Below are 20,868 nucleotides of genomic sequence, written 5' to 3'. Positions count from 1 at the left end.
GGCGATTCGTGGCATGGACCAGCATTTGCCTTCTCAAGAGTTGGGAGCTATGTAAATGTATGAGCATGAGGTTTTACAGTTTAACACCATTTTGCAGTTACAGGCTGGTTGTAAGAAATTTATAACCTATGAGAAATAAAATTTCTTGAGAAAGATGATCCCAACTTTGTTTCATAAATATTTTAGAAAATTACACCTGTGAAACATTTTTTTTAGAAGTAAATTAACATCACCATTGTACACTTTTGTCGCACCAAATTGCATCTGAGGGCATTCAGCAATAGAAAATTTTCCAAATTTTCCCTTAGACCCCTCCCCCATATCACTCTAATGCCACTTTGGCCCCTCCCAAACAAAGGCCCTGGATCCGCCAGTGAATGCAACCGTAATACATTGGAACAATATGGTACATCAGTAATGTTATGACCAACCACAATAAAAAAAATGTTATGATACTGAGTTGGTTGTTTTAAACTAGTACTGTCTGGTCGAGTGAATAAAGGTAGTGACATTAGAAGTAATGTAACCTAGCATAGAGGTCGTGTGTTCGATCCTTGACCGGCCTAAAAATATGAAACATGTAGAATAATTATCAAGTTGTTCATCTATAACACTGTTGATAACATTTCTGTCTTTCTGGCGGTAAGATACCGGCAGCCAGAAAGCCTGTGCTTCGACGTAATTTAACAGCCGTTAGCCCCGCCCCCCCCCAAATAATGACGTAAAAATGAATCAGCGGTCAGCTTTCTTGTAATGGTAACCACGCAACCGTCAAGTTACGTGAGAAGCATTCTGATGTTGTTAACTTTGTGGTAAACTTTCTTACGGTTATCTGATAAAACAATAACTTTACCCATTTCGAAAAATCAAAGCATTAATTTGTTAATGGTAACAAGCAACCGTCAATTTACGTATGTAGAATTCTGATGTATAACAACCCTTTTGTTTTAAAATTTTCTTACAGTTACCCAGCCTTTATATCGAAACAATTAAATCGTTAATTTAGAATGTCACATAATTTTAGCATAATGTTTTACAATATTTGATTTAAATTGAACATCTGTTCTTAAGTTATCGCTCAAAATATTGTAAACAGCATGAGAGAGAGAGCGAGAGGTGGGTGGAGAGAGCAATTTTAAAATATGCATGTGATTCTGGGAAAACATGTGTTAAAAGTACAGATCCATTAGTATCAGTCCCACCCAGCCGCACACTTTCTGCCAATCAAATCGTCCAGGCATAAAGTAATCAAAGAGCAATATTTGATTCCACCAATCAGAAGCCGTCATTGTATAATTTAGTATTTCTAAGTTAACAATATTTGCATGATTTATATTTGAATTTTTAATGTTTTTGCTCCTTTTGTAACAACAAGAACGAATAAAAAGCCGTGTTTGCGAGTAAACCTGAGCACAACAAGAACTCGACAGAGTTGAATACCGTTTTGAGATCGTGCTTCCAGCAGAACTGTGTTTATTGACATCATGAAGGCTTTCGGCATCACAGCTTTAATTTTGCTGTCATCAAGCATCTACTTGGCAAAAGCTTCTTGCTCATCGCGTAAGTGTCCTTCCGGATGGACATCATTTGGTACAAACTGTTACAGGTACAGTGAATAACAATAATTGTAAAGTACGTTAATGTTATACTCGTTTGTATTTTGTATAGTTAATTACATAAATATGTGCCCAATAAAACCTAACAGCACACCAGTTTACATTACAAACAGCATTGTTTGGTCATGTTGCACTACCATACACAACCGGATTGGAATTAATCCATCTAGTAAAACAATCACATGTTAATTAACAAGCGATTAATTCAGGAATACTCGACAGGTTTTGATTAATCACATACAAATGCAAATTAGAAATTTCGACAATTCTAGTTTCTCTTCCTTATTTTAAATGAAAATTGATGGTTATGTTAAGTGTTTTGTTGAAGTACTTTATTCCAAATTCTGCCAATTTAATATCAGTCCAAGCCATGCCGCTATGTAACTTGAAACTACGACGTTATCACGGTAAGTTAAGTCATGTTTGCCTTATTACTTCAAATTAAAACTTAAAATTAAAACCCCGCCCTGTTTATTAACTCTATCACCGTAGTGGTTATAAAGTATCCTATCTTAATTATTTGTAAAAGGTTTTTCAATGACCCGTTACGGACATGGACGGACGCGGAGACTTTTTGCCAAACGTTTAGTACATCCGGAGTAAAAGGACACCTGACAACGATTGAGTCAAGCGATGAAAATGATTTCGTGAATGACTTTTGGAAGACCATGAGACCTGATAAACCTGCCTCAGAACAACAGGTGAGTAACATTTCACCCGATACTCATAGCTAGTACAGTAACTACTGTTCATGTTCCACAACCGTGCATCAGTAACTATTGCGCTGTGTTCGCAACACGGTAACATGTGTTACAGGTGGCACAGTAATTACTGCAAAGCTGTTACACGTTGAACTTAGAGTCCGAACCGGCGGCTGGGTAACGAAGACTACTCCCTAGTTTTATACTGCATGCGAGACTCAAATAGTAGCCTAACTTTTTTCTAATCGTATAAGTGAATCCATTTGATTTGAAACATTCTTCACGGACAGGTGATAGTGCGCAAGTCTCAAATAGATAGAGGTGGGGGAGGGGGGACCTAGATTATCCTTATGGGTAGCTCCACGTCTAAATTAGGCCTTAATATAGCAAGAGTTTACCACGTCAAATACTCATAGACTCCTTGTCCAGTCGCGCATTTCTTTGTCTTCCATGGGAACGTGTAACAGCTATGCAGTAATTACTGTGCCACCTGTAACACATGTTACCGTCACGGTTGCGAACACAGCGCAGTAGTTACTGATGCACGGTCGTGGAACATGAACAGTAGTTACTGTACTAGCTATGAGTATCGGGTGAACATTTACAATGGAGACGGAACCGATACGATTTCTCTCAGTTTTGGGAAAACTTCAAGTTTCCCGTTTTCGTAAATTAGAAGTACCCCTTTTTGATAATGAAAAGTATCCCTTTCCAAGTTTGTAATGAAAACTTGTTCTAAAATCGTTCAATATATATTTATTTTATTTTCATATTTTCAAGGTAAAATATTCATAGTATTGACAATTACACTAATGTCATCATTAGTTCATGCTAAGATTAAGACCTTCATTGTCTTAGATTCAGCAATTTTAAAACCCTCCTCCATTACAGGAAAGAAACATAATAAATAGCGAAAAATCAACAAAAACAACAAGTTGAAGCACATGCGGTTCGTTGGTGTCATATTTAGACTTGGTGAAGTCTCAGTAACCTTCCGTTGTTGAAAAAAAAAAACATTAAATTTTTAGAATCTCCCAAATGGAATTATTTATTTCTTAACTGTAAGGGGAATTTATTCATCACAGATATGATCTATCACATAGACAAACAATGATGGGTGGGTTTGTGTCTCCTTTAAGGTTGTGTAATTGTCACCATACTAGTATTTGTCAGACAAGACTGGTACTGTATAGTAAATAGCTAATTGAATTTTCATAACAGTTGATTATACATATATCTTATCAACTATGCACTATTTACTGAAGACGAAGAAACCACACAGTTCAACTTTACTGAGATACATGCGAACTTACATCTCATCAAAAAGCTGAGATATCTTACTTTGTCTAGGAGATATGCCTATATATCAGGGTTTTCAAGTCGTGTCGGGAGCCGCCATTTTGTCAACTTGTGATGTCATAGTGCCACTAGGGGGTGAAACCTGTCACTTGGTCTTTGTTTTTCCTTTCATATTTTCAACGTGAACATAAACAGTGTTGATAATAAAAGACCAAGAGCAGCAACACTTCAATAGCTCAGCTAAGTTTCTATTTGAGAACATTTGTTTTGATTGACAATATTTCTGAGCAGTTTAATGGGATAACGGCGTCATTTCCTTTTGAACCTTCTCGTCTCCATTTTCCTTGTCTATGCTCCTTCTTAGCAGACATCGTTTGTTACAATGTTATAAAGTTCTAAACATTTGTTTTGAAAAAGAAACAAAAATAAACATAAATGTAATTTTTATTGAGATAAACAATGATAAAAAGTTTCAAATGAAAGGTCAAAACCTATGATTAACGCTAAGTTGTGTTCTTGAATACTTAAAATGCACAGCTGCCTTTGTAGTATTTTTAAACCAGAATGCAGAACTGTATTGAGGTTTGAATGGATGACTTCATTATAACAGGGTATGAGCCAATGTTATCATTGTAAGATATCATGAGAAACTTTTGTTTATATGAGTTCTGCAGACCTTTTCCTTCACAAAAATTGATACATTTATAATCAAAATGACACCTTCTAATGTAAGCAGACAACTTGTCAAGGTTACATTTCCTTAGCTATGGTGGTCACAGCGTTTTCACCTTTGAGCAAGTTGACGTCAAATGACTGTCAGAAATGAATTTCCGCTCATTGCGTCGCTACATATCCTGAAATGCGGTGACTTTTTCCGGAAATGGGCTGATTTCAACGGTAATATATTAGCCATAACTACTGTACGGTGTATATGAACCGCTCCTTGTTAGTCCCCGAAAAAAAGTTGAAAAACAAATTTCATGATCATTGCATATGATCTGTGGCCTACATTTTATCATAACTGAAAACTCTCCAGAAGGCCTTGTATTGGGCCACCACGACGACAAAAATACTTTTCCTGAACAAGTTTGGTTCACCACCATTCAAACTTTATATCAACAACATGTCAGCAGATTTGTACAAACGCTCTAGGAGGAGTAGCATGATTTTACGTTTGCAGAAAAGACCTCTCGTGACCAAAAATGACCTTCAAATTGACAAACTATGTGGACGAAATGTGAACGCATGTATGGAAACTTAACTCACACAAACTACTTACGAAATTCTAGCCAAATCGAATGAAAATTACGAAATGGCAGTCATTCAAACACGGTGCACGGCCAAAGTGACAGAATTTCGGCAGAATGGCATGATCGCTACACTCTAAGAAAATATGGTTCCACATAGAACCAAAACTGGTTCTTGGACTTGTCCCGTATGCAGAACCTTCAATGGTTCTTAACGAGAACCCTTTTCATGATGGTTCTAATAAGAACCCTACGAAATGGTTCTCGAAAGAACCATAAAAGGTTCTTTCATTTTGTCCCGTATGCAGAACCCCTAAGGTTCTATCAAGAACTTTTATGACTAAGGTTCTTTTGAGAACCCCTTTGAATGGTTCTCGAAAGAACCATGAAAGGTTCTTTCATTTTGTCCCGTATGCAGAACCCCTAAGGTTCTATCAAGAACTTTTATGACTAAGGTTCTTTTGAGAACCCCTTTGAAATGGTTCTCACCAGAACCATAAAAGGTTCTTTCAATTTGTAGCTGTGTGCAGGACCCTTAAGGTTCTACCGAGAACCTTTTCAAATATGGTTCCCATGGGAACCCCTTTGAAATGGTTCTCAAAAGTTCTTTGGAAGGTTCTTACTTTTTACTGTTCACAGAAGCCATGAAGACCAGAAAATAGTATTAAGTTGCAGCTATTGTGAGATGTGTACATTTTTTGCTTAAAAATAATGTCAGAAGTCTGATGATGTTCTGTCAACTTGCAAATAACTTTATTCACTTTAAAATTCAGCAAACCACGAAACAAACAAATCTTGTCAATTATCTATTGCATGAAATATCAATTAGATTCAAAATGCTGAAATACAATGAAAAGACATTATCTTTCGTCATATCACAGCAGCTTTGTGATTTACATCCAAAAATTGTAGAATGAGCTGATATACAATGTGGAATTATTCAATCACTTAACAGTTCTCTGAGGAATGCAATGTTGGGATTATGCCAAATGCTGTATGCTTTGTACATGCACAATCATGAAATACAAACTAAAGAATAACTCAATAACAGCTGCACCACACCACAAAATATTCAAACATGCAAGTGCATGTAAGTGAAATTAATCAGGTGAAACAATGTGTTCTCAAAGACTTCTCCTACATTTACTATAAGCTGTGTAGTGGTCATTTACTCATCCCTGCTAATTCGACTAGTATATTGCGATTCAGTGTGATATTACAATCCCACCTACAATTTTTGTGAACCAACACTGAAAGCTTTGATGTATGTTGTTCTGGCTTATCTTGTAGCAGTTACCTTATACCTCAATGGAATGTACATATTTCCAGCACTCCTATATGGTATCCAGAGCATGATAATCATTCTCTTCACCTGGTGAAAAGGTTAACCACTCAGTGGTTCTTCTGAATTTATAGGCAATGTAATGTTCTACAAATGCTTCTGACATCATTATGCAGCTGCAAATAAGCCACATATTACAAGAATATAAGATATACTTGACTTCAACAAATAAATGGGATTTCTTCTTCATGAAGCAACTCAACCACAAAGCAATCATTATGCTCCTCAGCTTCAGGTTCTTGTGAATGCCGAGCATTGTGGCAACGACGGATATGTTTTCTGTAAGATCCCATTTTGCGATATTGGGTTGATGTGCATGAGCTATTTCGAGGTGTCGACAAAGCTTCTGCAGTGAGTAAAAATGCCTTTGACGAGTACCCCTGCAAAAGTCAGTCATATGGAATATGCATTGTGCTGTGGAAATTTGATTCATATCAATGCAAAAAGCAGTCGCAGTATTGGAGTTGGTATTTTTGGCCCCTCATCTTCTTTCTTGGTACTCATCATGTAACGTTGTAGGAATCCCAGAGTGTTGGCCGCCTCTGGGCGTAGTCGATCCCATGCGCATAGTACACGGCCATCAAGAGTACCACTCCATACCAGATGCTGGAAATCCCTTGACAGACTTGTCATCCTTCGGCCCATACAGAGATGGCATCAGGTTTGATGGTACTACACTGTAGCACTAAAACTGGTGTTGGTGACACTATCTCCTGAAAAAGGAAATGATAGATAACAATTAGAGTACATTGACATATGGTTGACCACAAAAATTCCATTGTTAACTCTGGGACTGACTGATGTGTCCGAGTTATGGTGGTACTATTTTTTTTCAATAGCTGCAGGCAATTTTGTGCCAAACATATGTGAACATTTTGCAGGTATCGGCACTCGGCAGAGTTAGTAAAAAAAAAACAATATACAAGTGAAAACCAAGCGGCTGATTCACATCTAAAGGCAGGACTGTTTGGGATTTTGAATGCAACTGCACGGTTAAAGTGAATATTGACACTGTCAATCCGTGTCTATGTGCATTTTCTAATGGTCGTGATTACATTTTCCCATATACTGTGTTTTTTCCCTTTTCTGTTCAAATTCCAGTGTCTACACTGTATGTATTACAAGGGTAGAGCACATTGTTAGCAACGGCGGCCTCCGTGTGAGAAGTCAGACCATAGATCGGGGTCCAGACCTCTGAAGGGGGGGGGGGGTTTCACTTCGCATACCCGATCACAGGATACTCCCTGACCTGACTGCCGGGCTGTTGGGTGCTCAGTGATTGCACTCTTCTGCTATCTCTAGAACACAAGGAGTCTGACCATAGGTGTTCCAGGAATACATTCGCTACCAGCTCCCAGAGCGGGTACTCAAGCTATACTGTATAATCATTGATCATTGTCAGGTCCTTTAGTTGGCTGGCGTCAAGCCTCACAATGCCAGATGCAGCCTTCCTTGGCATCCTGAAGATACGAGCCTTATACTTACAATAGACAATCTTTGATCACTCCTGAAGAACTGAGAGTTCCAAAATGACATAATCAATTGAATACAGGCACACCTTAAATGTTAAACAGCAGCAACAACCTATCTGCTCCTGGACAAATGGTTATTTTCACAGTAAATGGTGTAACTTTGCATTTTAAGACCTTTTGTCAGTAGTGGCCTCATGAAGCGACACAATTCAAGGACACTTTGCCACATGATAGCTTGTCAGGACATTCACAACTATTTTCATACTTTATGATGTAGTTTAAGCTTCTTAAGTAGTTTTCCCTGATAATTAAGATATTTATGTACATGATTCTGGTGGAAATGTTCATGACAAATCATGTTGAAACTTTGGTGTCAGAGTGTGTCAATTTACACCGTTTACTGTGAAAATGACCATATACAAGAGGAACTTACCTTCTTGTCCGAAACATACAAGAACCCAGGCTTCTCGTCGAAGATGTACGGTAGAGCCATCAGAGTGACAGAATACTCCAGGTCTGCCAATAAAACCTAAGATTGGAAAATAAAGTTCTGTATCACTACATTTTCAATTGTTACAAGGCAGCAGTCATAATCAGACAATGAGCAATGTTGTGAGAGGTTACTACCACCATGGTACGATGTATGTATGTGTCTTTGCATTGCGGTAACTGATGGAGAAATACAGAGAAGGCCAACGACAGCTGCAGCGTATCTTCATAGATCTGGAGAGAGTGCCCCAAAGCGAAGTATTGAAATGCCCAAAAGAGAAAGAAGTACATCCGGCTGATAAAGGATCTGTACGAGGGCAACCTGACCCAGGAGAATGTACCGCGAGAACCATAGATGCATCTGCCGTCACTGTCGGAGTCCACCGAGGCTCAACGTTAAAGACCGCATAACATGGCCATTCCATTATGTGTGCAAACAGAGTAGCATTTTCCCTTTCCAACGGTACCATTTTTAAGAAAATGGGAGGTAACGTTGTTGAGAAAATTGGTTTCAAACTGTGAATATCCCAGACATGTCATTCCCAAAATTGAGCCAAATATTCATAATTATGAAGCTATGACGTCATCGAATGAACCAAATGAACACCAAATCTATACCCCCCTGTGCTATTCCAATGGGGAAATTAATCAGTATCATTCGTCACTGAAATCATGAGATAGGGGGCATGAAGTCAAGATTCTCTATGAAAGCTGTCCCTAATAACCATATTCTGTTGTCGTTAGTTCCAACTGCTGTGAAACCCACGATGAAGAGAAACAACATTATACTTGTGGTTTTATCGGCTACACTTTTTATTTCTGGCTAGTAACTGGGATTTCCATGTTAAAGATCCTTGCTGACTTTGCTCTGGACCGGCAAAAAACGAAGTTGCTTGTATGTGAATTTCACACACCCCATTTTGAATCCTCATGAGCCAAGGATTCTAAACAACCCAATCATCACCACTCTCTGTCCCATTTGCCTGAGATAATTTATCATAACTCGGACTGGAAGTTTATTTGTCAGCCCGACAAATAGCCTTTGAACAGTGATTTATGGAATTACATGAGCAGTTAGCACAAATATCCCCACGTTGGAGTAACATTGTAATTGACATTGTAATTAACATTGTAATTGACGGGTTAATTGGGGTCAACTCATAGCATGCAAAATCGATCAGTTCAACATACAGAGAGCTGGCAGCAGTTCCTCTTAACTTTTTCCTCAACAACGACAGGGTTGTCGTTCGTGATTTGCATACACACACACTGTACATATGGAGTACTATGCCTACATGTATGTAGTATGTACTGTACAGTCAGTGTACAGTACGACAGTATGATATACGCAGGCATACTGTCAGTGTCAAATGCTGGTCAACTGCAGCTTAGCCTCTTTCTAATTACTTGTTGAATAGCAGATATCCAGTGTCTCAGAACCAACAAGTACAGACACCTTTTCATCCCTTATGCAATAACAGACCACCAGTACCGCCAAAAAGAAACTAGACAAATTTGAATGCAAAGAGGGCAATGATTGCACTGTGAGTACACTCTCCCTGCAATCCTAATTTCCTAACAATATTCCCCTTTCGATCAAAATTGTTCAGCTGCTCCTACACCCCAGTAAAGTTGCTCTGCTCACACCTTATGCTCATTTCTTCACCTAATTTCCCGCTCTCTGTCTACAATAGAACAGAGTACATGGAAGTTTGATTGCAATTGTCTAGTTACTTTCAGGCAGTACGGTTTTTTTGGACCAGTTTCTACCTAAATATCTTTATGGGTTCTCGCTTACCCTCCTGTAACTCCCGCCCATCATTTTCCACTCTGATCGACTTACTAGTAATTGTAAGGTAAAATTATGTGATAACATACACTTCTTGTCCTCTTCAAGAAGGACTTCCTCCTCCTACCGGTAGGCACGCATCAGCTCTTTTGCTTTGGTCTTCTTGGAACCTTTCTGGATTATCTTTGGTGCATATTTTTCTAAAGCAGTCTTCATTTCAACAACAACGTTCCTCCCTGTCAGCATTTCCAACTCATTGCAAAGCTGTAGGCCTATATGAAGATAAAAGTGAAATATATTCCAAAATTAGACATGATTTGTTGAAAAGGCAGCCCACTGGACTCCCTCCAAGCCACACTGAAAAGGAATATCCACCTGACTGATTAATTAGAGATCAGTTTTCTACTCTGCTAAGGGGTCGCAGGGTTGCGTCAGAAGTCCAACTTGAAGCTCCCTCAGCAGGTCATTTGCAGAGCTGGGATGCACAGTGAAAGTCCTATTTATACTTCACTTTCTTAAATGGCGATGCAACGGCAAAATACGCCCATATCATAAATCTACTATAATATTTGTATATGAAGTATGCATATACTAACTGCTATGATAAAGATTCGCTAAACTGATACCATGCACGGAAAAGCTCGTCTATGGTGGCACGCGCGTGAGTGGTATAAAATTGGCTAGCGAAGAAATAGATCAAACTTGGGGCTAAACTAATTCTGAGCTCAGAATACAGTAACGCACTAGTGATATAGCCGGCAAATGTACGCTTAAACACCTTTGAAATACTTCTAAAGAAGCCTAATTTTAATAATATATCAAATGCTAGGGAGTTTGTATCTTAGTGACAAAATTTTACATGAATAGACTTGGCTACGGCACTGGTTGCAGAGAATGCTATGAGCGTGTGTTTGTTTATATACCGTGAAGTTAGTTCAAATGTAGAGGACCATTCCATTATTGCAAACCGCTCCATTGACCTGGGCGCCCCCAAATCAATGTAGGTAGAAATGTGATTCACTAAAGCCCAAGTATAATTAAAATTATAATCAGCCTTTATTTCACGTCTTTGTTTCCAATTACTGTGCAGTTATCAATTCTCATTATGGACAGGTTATTTCCAGACCTGATCGATCATTATTAGTGGAATAATTAGTGGAATAAATTGGTGGAATAATAATAATAAATAACAATCCTAATAAATAATGATAATAATAATTAGTAGAATAAATAGTGAGGAATGTTTGTTTTTCGGCACTCTGAGTATTTTTTTATGAAATTAAAAATGTTGTTTTATTTCCATGGAGGGAATAACCAAAATATACTAGGTTGGGGTTATTTACAGCTTTATTAAGCAGCTTCAAAATGAGGTGGGCAAAAAATTATGTCGATGGTCTCTGTTCTGCGCAATGAGCATACAAAGGTCTGATTAGCCCAAGGGGTTAGTTGTAACATTTACTGCTGGGAATTGTTGGAACATGCACACAAATTTGATCATATTCACCTATAATCATAAAAAAAAACATGCCAAAAACACTTAAAACTTAGACTGCAAGGTTAGCAGATGTTAAAATATTCTGATTCACCAATGTTGCCTAATTTCAATGGGCTGGGATGAAAAATGTCTCCAGAATTTTGGTAGCAAAGTTATATTCTCATTTACTTCCATATAGTGAGTCTGGCTTTAATATCATTTGATATATTATAATAGGCATATACCAAGGTATCAATGTGTATAGTTGTGATAAGTTCTCATTTATTTCTTTTGAGCAAGAATCCATCTTTCAACTAACCCACCACCCGTTCCAACTAACCCTATAGGAAGGGTTAGTTGGAACGCCTATCACCGACACCTCACTGGATTATCTCCTGAAATATCAACAAGAGTAGTGGTTTTATGGGCTTCATTTGTGACACACGGCACACACCCTCTCACTGGATTATCTCCTGAACTATCAACAATTGTAGCAGTTTTATGGACTGCCTATCCTAACAGGATAGGGCGGTGTTTGCTGAATTGATGTTGTTTCTGAAAATAGAGATTTTTGTGAAAAGTGTTCCAACTAACGCCGCTCTCCCCACATACCCTATTCCAATACGTAGCAAACTTTCTAAATTGGGGAAGAAGAATAACACATCAGTGGTGATCCCTGGAATGTTTTATCCATTTTGGATAGCCTACTGTAGGCCTACATCTTCCTTTATTTTTTAGCTCGATTGTTTGTTAGCCTAGGTGGTCAACACATGGTCACGTACACCAATAAGCCTTATTCCGGATGACGTATATTGACGCGATCGCAATGCATTGTGGTATAAATTATTCCAAATTGTGGCCAGAAACATTTGGATTTAATTTTCCCTCAATTTTCTGCGTGTTAGTGATGCATTCATTCTTCATGAGCTCATCATAATGTATTTTTTTTATTATTCTATGGTTTCAATCTGTTGGTTGGTCAAAAACATATTTTATGGATATTTTAAAGTTGACTAAAGTTGGAATGTTGTCTAAAAACTGACGTTTGCCCGTGTTTGAAGCACCCTCAGTAGCCTATATCTGGAATAAGGCTTAGGCTAGGACTATATAACAAGGTATCCGAATACTGCGGGTGCCCGAATACTGGGGACCTAACAATACGTTCCAATATTACCATAGTAACGTGATCTAAAAGCACTATGAACGAATAACAACTTAGCTACTTATTTTCAACCATAATATATGCAAAACAGGCTGGCTTTTCATCATCTTGACCAAATAAATCTAGCTTTTGTATGATAATTCGAAATTTTCATTTCCAAGAAATTTTTGAATGAAATTGTTGTAAATTTACTCCAAGTTCTGCCTCAATCTTAGTCTTTTTTGCCTAGTACACTGCATCTGCTTAATCAGGTGTAAGCTAAGTTTGTTATTTAGGCCCCCCTCCCCCGTTACCCTAAAATTCTGGTAAAAACGAATATTTTTTTTTAAAGGATATTACCGTATCAATACTGTAGTGTAGGTATAGCCTAGGTACTGTGTGCCTGTTCACAACCGCTTGTTCCATTAAGAACAGTAAACAGGTCTTTTTAGCAAACGTTAACTTGGAAGTTGGACAGAACTGTCTTTTTAATAGCTCCATATTTTACAATTTCGACCATAAACATTCATATCAGGATTGTGGGTTTGTGTATCAGATGCTAAAGGTTCGGTACAGACATCATCTGATTTTTTTTAAGGGATTTTGAAGAAATTTGTGCTGAAAAAGCTTAGGGGGGGTCTAGGCCTAGGTGCGCACTATACAGGCATCCCAATTCCCATGCTATAGTATAGGTTAGCCTAGGCCTACTCCATCGTATGTGGCTGAAACCCGGTTGAGCTGTGGCAGAGACAGTAAGGTTCTTGCTCTTTGAGACTATTATAATGTTATCGTGATTAATTAATTAAATGTCCGGTCTTCCTACAAATATGGCCTAGGCTAGGCCTATAGCCCTACAGAATTCTGTTGACTATAGAATGGGCCTAACGTTAGGCTATGCCCATACAATTATAAAGTAGGCCTAGTATACGTTAGGCTAGCCTAAGCCGAATATTATTTGCTCAATGGACATTAATGTCGATGAAGGAATCGTTTGGTATTCACGTCTATTCACCAAGGGTCGACCCGATAACTTATTAGCAGGTCTGCGCTCAGTGCGCTGGAGTTGAATTTAATTTTCGGTCTACATGTTTCTAAATTAAAACTGAAAAACTCACCGCACCGGGGCTTCAACTTCTACTCGAACATGATCGACGGTACGTGACGCAAGAACTGCACGCAATATGTACGTAGTTAGCACGTAGGTAACATACACAGTGCATATTATGTACGTAAAGGCGGCGAACTTCGGTGCACTCACTATACTATTACATGTAACATGTACGTTTGGTCAGACGGAACTTTGGAGCCCGCGAAAAGTGGTCGAAATTATTACGCAAATTCCACTCAATGGGTTGTATTCAAATAAACGATTTTGTTCACAAGTCAAAACAAATTCCATGGTAAAGTGAGAAAATGAGATTATTAACACTTCTATACACTTTATTATTCCCTTACAATTACATTTCCCGATGAAAATTGCTGAACTTGTTTATTCATAGATCATGTACACACTTGTGATAAGTACGATTAGAACCCCTATTCGTGCAATTAGGGGTTCTTTGTGGAACCATCTGTACCCAGAACCTTTTCTGTGTGGGTATGGAACCAAGAAGAAACGAATCAAGAACCTTTATGGGTTCTTCAAGGGCACATGGTTCTGACGAGAACCATTCTTCATTTCGAGAACCCCCTCTAGAACCCTTTTTTCTTAGAGTGTATAGCTCAGCTGCGCTAATAGAGTCCTCGTTATTGCTCATATTATCACTGCTAAAATCAAGCATCGGCATTGACAAGACTGATGTTTATCAAGGATATGAAAAGTAATGTAAATAAAGAAGAACACGTTAACAATCCAAGCACAATTAGCCTGATGATGTCATACTTACCTAGACTTGCTCAGGTGTCAATACATGTAAAATACATACCATAAACGGTACGCCTTAATGGTCTAAGAACGGGTCTGTAAAATCCCTACGTAAGACCTATGTATAGGCCAGGAAATACTGGATAACCGTGGACTAAAATCTTGGCATTCGTTACATGTTTACGTTTTCTCTTTCAGTCCGTGTGGATCGGTTACAGTGATCGAGATGAGGAAGGAATATTTGTCGGAGTAGATGGCTCTGTCCCGGCATTTACAGACTGGTGGCCAAATCAGCCAAACAATTATTATGGTGTCCAGGACTGCGGAAGCATCGCGAAGCCAAAAGATAGTGACCTAGGCAAGTGGAATGATTGGAAATGCACCAATACATTCGGTTTTATTTGTAAGATCGCCTTGTAGAAACACCGAAATAGCCTGGATTTAACGATATATATACTTCTCACCACAGCCTCTCTTCTGCCTTTTTTCTTGTTCTTTTTGTTCGTGTTATAATAAATGATGGAAAATATCAAACAGTCTCTGAAGCACTGACTCCAAATGTTGAAAACCGTGCCCTGTAAAGGCTGTAATACAAAACGATTATATTAAACCAATATATCATTCCAAAATTGATTATTTCAACACCTCCTCCTCTCACCGCCAGTATACGGAAAGCCGTTTTAGCATATAACTTCTAAAATTGTACGTTATTTCATCTACCTGATATGCTAATGGAGATATCTGAAATTGAATTTAAGGTATATGAAACTCTAATTCTAAAACTAGAATTTCAAATATCTTGAACCCTAATAAGATATCTGAAATTCTATTTCAGATATCTAGATTACAAAACTTGAAATTATACGTTGGAGAGTAAATATCATTGGTTAAAAGTTGCGTTATCATCTGAAAGCTTCTCTCGATTTATAGATGTCGACCACGATGTATGTATCTAACAGTCATTTGCGTCATGGGCTTAATCCCGTAACATTTTATGAGCGGGAAGCGAGTGTACAGTTTACTTTGAGATAGGTATAGAGGAGTCTCATTGCAGCTTGGTAGCTCCATGCTGCAGTTAATTTTATGCTTATGCCTTTTGTTTTAAATACATTAAATACGTATGTTAAACTAAATGATACTCCTAACAAACAAGTAATGAAACATTATCATTTATTAATAGCTGTCAACCTATGGAAACTATTTCTCCATTTTGAATAAAACTGCACCTCTATGGATATACATCAATTTCCCAAAACTGTTATTCTTTATTATTCCAATATATCTTGGTCTATATTGATTTGCAGACCTGACAACATGTGTCTCACAAAAACAGGGATTTTCTCCACCCCCCCCACATTAAAAAAGGGATCAAGTACGGAGAATTCGGCAAAATCCAGCTGAAACAAGATAGCGCTCTGAAACATATTAGAGAATCAGCGTTTACACTTTAACTCTACAATATTATAGGATACATAAACGCTAATTGCCGCAATGACGTTAACGCTGCACAATGACAGCAGCATTTATACATTTCCCGAAAAACGAAGTGGAATCTCTACACTTTCCTAAAGTATATACGCACGGTTCATTACTGATCACAATATATTAAACAGACAATAGTATTAAACGATATTTAACGGGAGAGTAGCAAATAAATTCGTGAGACCGTCAGATTCCCTTAAAATATCTCTGTATAAACCGGGTCGGATCCGGGCAAGTCTGTTTTGCCTTGAGAAAACACCCGGGTGAACCGACGATTGCACAACCCAAGAAACACCAAGGAAAGGTGAACGATTTGCTTCGTGTTCATTGATTCAACTTATTGGTACGAATTTCAAAGGTAACCTTCAATGTGGTCAATAACGTTTGTATGATTGTATGTATTTTTATGTATGTATGTATGTATTTTTATGTATTTTTTGATGTATGTATGTATGTATGTATGTATGTATGTATGTATGTATGTATGTATGTATGTATGTATGTATGTATGTATGTATGTATGTATGTATGTATGTATGTATGTACTCACCTTTGCATTAATTGTGGAACCAGTGACTGAAAACACAGCTAGAAATGTGGGACAGCAATAGCAATTGTGGGACCACTGCCTGGTCCCACAATTTACAACCTATAGAACCCTATTTTTCCATCTTCTGAGTGATCATCTTCATGAATATGCATGGTGCCAAAAATTCTGTATGTTTTCTCATTGTGTCTTTTTGTGTGGTAAAAACATAAAACACTCTAAAAACACACTAATTTTGATGAAGGGCTATTGTGAATAGCGACCTCAATGGTATGGTCAGTGGTTAGGGAAAACACACATACTGTACTTACCTCCACAATAATATTGGGACCAGTAACTTGGTACAGTACTTTATATCTCACTTTATATCTCTCACTTTTACAGTTTTTGTTTTGTTTATTTGCCAGCTGATTAACTCTCATTAGTTTTAATGATCTTCTGCCAGGCCTGTACAGGATGTTCTTACTTCATATTTCAATGAAAGCAAATGTCATGACCAACCTCAGTGGACTATTTAGTAGTCCTACTGTACCTGTCATTGTAGCTTTTGGTATACACTACTGGCTTAAGAAGTACCACACTACAGTACTTTTACTCTCAATGTACCTGCAAGCTAGAAGCTGTTATTTTTCAAGGAATGTGTCAAAACAAGTGGGTATGTAGGCTTTTTTTGTTTTCATCAGTGTAATGCCAAATTAACCATTCAGTTCTTATAACTATATTGAACTTTGATACTGGTATTAGAGTTAGAATATAACCAGCAATTTCAACTTCAAAAAATATATATATGTACTGCATATATGTTTTGCTGTAAAACAATTTTGTCATGGATGTAGACTCGTTTCGGCTTAAAATGAATCATGAAAGCATGCATTATTAAAGGAGATCAAAGACTAGGCTCATGAATTTCTTGATTGGGGTATTTCACGGCCACTAGGTAAATATCGATGGTCATAACCTTACTTGCATTGTTCATGTGAACACCAAACGGATTTGAATTTCAGTAGAGTAGGGGTTTCGATGGAAAAAAATGTCAATATAAGAATCAATTGTTAGCCATTCACACATATACTGGATATTTTGTCTTGTATCATCAAAATTTCATGAGAAAATTCACCAAAAATTACACATGTGTATCACAGAATAACAGTAAAGGACATATTGAAAATGATGATATCGAATGTTGTCCATTCAAAGAATCTTCAAGTTGAATTTTGCTTCTCATTTATGTGACATAGTGCAATTTTGATCATTATGGAGTAAGATGCTGGGGAACTTTCAATGTCTCTTCATAATCTGCTACAGTACATGTTTGGATTTTTGTTACCTCAATGAGTGGCCCTGTCCCCATCTTTTTTTTTTTGGGGGGGGGGCCTGGGTGGGGGAGACAGGGATCAACTTACTACTGAATCCATTTGTCCTATGTAAATGTAACCCTTTCAGAAATCAATTTCAATGATCTATGAACGAACAGATTGGAATTAAAACAAGAACTCCCCAAGTTCTTTCTTCAGCAGCATATATACAGTATATATAGGGCACGGAAAAGTTGCCACTCATGACTTTGACTTTGGTAGCCGGGCAGATTTCCCCTCTGTCCAAGCTTAGTACGCGACTGTTTTTAACTCTTCCAAAACGCTGTAAAGGTTTCAGTTCTTTTGAATGTCAAAAGTCTAAAATGGTGTCAAAGGCAGTGCACTCCTACCCCAAATATAAGATCCATAAATATACTGTACACCCTTAGTTTCAGTGGTGAATACAGCTTTTAGTAAAGGAGGGTTCTCAGTGACTTTTAAAGAGGAGACCATCAGGAGACTGTCTGTTTTGTTAACTCTTGCTTTGCACATGGTGGTCTTGGGTCCAGGGGCCTGCACAGTTTCCCTGTAATAGAAGCTATATGGTTTAGTACAGATATTAGCACCATCCGTATATGACTCACCGCTATATATTCCCCTTAGATACCATGATGATCATGTAGTTAATCTATACAACCATCATGCATGTTAAATTACCTAATGATCATATAATCATATAATTGACCTCTTTATCCTATTTTCTTTCCCCTTCCCCCATTCTTTTCTTTTCCTCCTTTCCCATTTGTTTTCCTTTCCCATTTTGCTTCTTCCTTTTTTCTTTTCCCCTTTTTTAAGGGAGGGGGGGTGGGGGACTCTCCAAACGCCACTCCCACCTGGATATGCACCCAATATATATATATATATATATATATATATATATATATATATATATATATATATATATATATATATATATATATATATATATATATATACAGAAATGAAAATGTATCTTCTTATTTGTTATTAGTGGGGTACAGAGGTGATAAAGCATTTCGAGCGTCAACTCTTGTCAAAGTGCAAAACAATTATAATTCCACCAAACAACTACAGTACCTGTAGTAAACTCAATGGCATGTCTTTGCTTAGGGGCAAGTTCAAAGCATTACCGTGTGACAATCAGAAGGCTTTTTCAATATTCATATGGTTCTTTCACAAAGACTTAGTTATTTATTTATCAGCAATAAAATAATACAAAATAACTAGTTCTTGATAAACAGGTATAAAAATTAACTATGAATCATTGATCCATCTATCGTATTTATGAAATATGATTAATAAATCATCCTTGTTACAGTGTGACGTAAAATGGACGAGTGTTTTTGCACAAACATGTATACCCAAAACTGTGAAGTTTTTAAACAGCTACCATATTGGAAACTCTTTTGTTGCTTTCTGCAATGTCTTATATGACACCTAATTTGTGAAAATTGTTTGGCAATTAATTTAAATATGCAATAAAATCTTACTCAAGGTAACGTTACAGCGTGACCGTTACAGCGTGACAATTGAAATGTCAATGCAAAGTCGATGTATAGCGGCCCACTGTCATGTTTCAATGGTGCTTTGAAGGTACTTACAGTAGATCGTTCTGATGGTCACTACCATCAGTCTTTGATCTTAGATGTGGAAATTTGTTAAAAATACATTAATCATGAAATGAAAATTCAAATTAGCATAGCGTTACAGCGTGACACACAACAGGCAATTACAAAATTACGAATATTTTATAATGTGAATATATATAACATAAAAATGACTTGATTAAAAGATAACTTGACAATTTATGTTCCATAAACATATATCACATAGCATATCCGGAAATGTAGGTATATACAGTATCTGAGTTGAATGAAGAAGTTGGAATGGTGCCACCAGCTTTCAAAAAGGGTGTCAACTATAATTAATATGTGTTATATTTTCCCTGTCTCTATTGTTTCTCATTAGTCATTTAAGAAGGTGAGCTGATATCTCACATTTGAAAGCTAAATCACTTTAAAGGCAACCTCATTTTAAGTGGTTGGTTCCAGAGGGGGGGGGGGGGATGGTTCAATTATGTCTGGGAATAGGACACTACATTGCAAAAGTTTGTGTGTATATCAGCTGTAACGTCACGCTGTAGCAAAATTGTTACAGCGTACGTGACAGACTTTAATGAGTCATTAATGATGGCAAGTCAGATGAACTTAAAAATGTGCTTGTATTTAATGGTTATCGATGTCCTAGGTTTGGAAACAAACTTCATTGCAAATTTTTATTGTCTTGCAAAGGAATAATTAAAAAAACATCAAAATTTACCCTTACATCATGACTTTTTTTTCCCAAAATCTAATTACTGTAGGTCATTGAACAGTAATGAAATATATATGTTACAGAAATGTTAAGCCCATGGTTTGGATCTCTAGAGTTCAAACATCATGCATCAATTCAGGTTTATCATTTTTATCATGTATATAAATGTATTTAGTATCAACTTGACAACCATTATTTTTATTAATGTTGCAATTTAAATTAGGCAAATTTCAATATGTAAATGACATGAAAATAGTGTTCCTTTTGCAGATTAAGGAAATTTTGATTCTTAGCTTTAATTCGATACCAAATTTGTTACGATTAAACCTATTTGAAGTTTTGGGAGTCATGTCCTGTTTTGCTTAGAACTGCCCTTAGACTTGTTGCGGCTGACAAAATTCCTTAGTTATATATGCTAATTACATGAAATTGCACTTAATTAAGTCCATTCAACTCCCAAATTTCAAGTTAAGTACAGTATTGCTCGCTTCAAGCTAACTCCAAAGAGCTAGAATCGTCTTGTAGTACCTCCTACTCAATATACCTCCTTAAGAGAGGTATTGTAAATTTCATTTAAATGCACAGGCCAAAATTATGTCTAATTGTAATTATGAGGCAAGAATTTTCAGTTGGCAGCAATTAAAGTGCTTTCATTTATTCATTCACACCATGATGTAGTAGCTGAAGTTTGGTTCAATTGTGCGGCTTATATGTGTGTTTGGGGGAGGGGGAATTTATGAAATGAGGTTTTGAAAGCT

General features: G+C 37.2%; 1 protein-coding gene and 1 long non-coding RNA gene across 3 annotated transcripts; one reads left to right on the top strand and one right to left on the bottom strand.

The window, feature by feature from the left end:
- Positions 1–1,390: 1,390 nt before the first annotated feature.
- Positions 1,391–15,669, top strand: LOC139967382 (echinoidin-like). The gene is made up of 3 exons (XM_071971110.1): positions 1,391–1,606; positions 2,146–2,317; positions 14,633–15,669. The coding sequence occupies exons 1-3, from the start codon at positions 1,485–1,487 to the stop codon at positions 14,852–14,854; spliced, it is 516 nt and encodes a 171-aa protein (XP_071827211.1). The 5' UTR covers positions 1,391–1,484; the 3' UTR covers positions 14,855–15,669.
- On the bottom strand, positions 6,780–14,085 carry LOC139967107 (uncharacterized). Of its 2 annotated transcripts, none has more exons than XR_011792894.1 (4): positions 13,686–14,085; positions 10,045–10,227; positions 8,111–8,206; positions 6,780–6,918 (listed from the first exon to the last, which is right to left on the bottom strand). It is a non-coding gene; the product is annotated as an uncharacterized lncRNA (long non-coding RNA). The 2 variants fall into 2 exon arrangements; XR_011792893.1 differs by having other exon boundaries at positions 10,045–10,219; positions 13,686–14,082.
- Positions 15,670–20,868: the final 5,199 nt, after the last annotated feature.

This window comes from Apostichopus japonicus, chromosome 1 (assembly GCF_037975245.1).
Source record: "Apostichopus japonicus isolate 1M-3 chromosome 1, ASM3797524v1, whole genome shotgun sequence".
Taxonomy (NCBI): domain Eukaryota; kingdom Metazoa; phylum Echinodermata; class Holothuroidea; order Aspidochirotida; family Stichopodidae; genus Apostichopus; species Apostichopus japonicus.
Note: the sequence above shows the minus strand (reverse complement) of the source record. Positions and strands in the feature narration are given on the sequence as shown.

Excerpts from the sequence above, each read along its gene's own strand:
- LOC139967382 (XM_071971110.1), top strand. The coding sequence starts at position 1,485 with ATGAAGGCTTTCGGCATCACAGCTTTAATTTTGCTGTCATCAAGCATC. Across the intron at positions 1,607-2,145 it reads TTTGGTACAAACTGTTACAG|GTTTTTCAATGACCCGTTAC; the intron begins GTACAGTGAATA and ends TATTTGTAAAAG. Across the intron at positions 2,318-14,632 it reads AACCTGCCTCAGAACAACAG|TCCGTGTGGATCGGTTACAG; the intron begins GTGAGTAACATT and ends TTTCTCTTTCAG.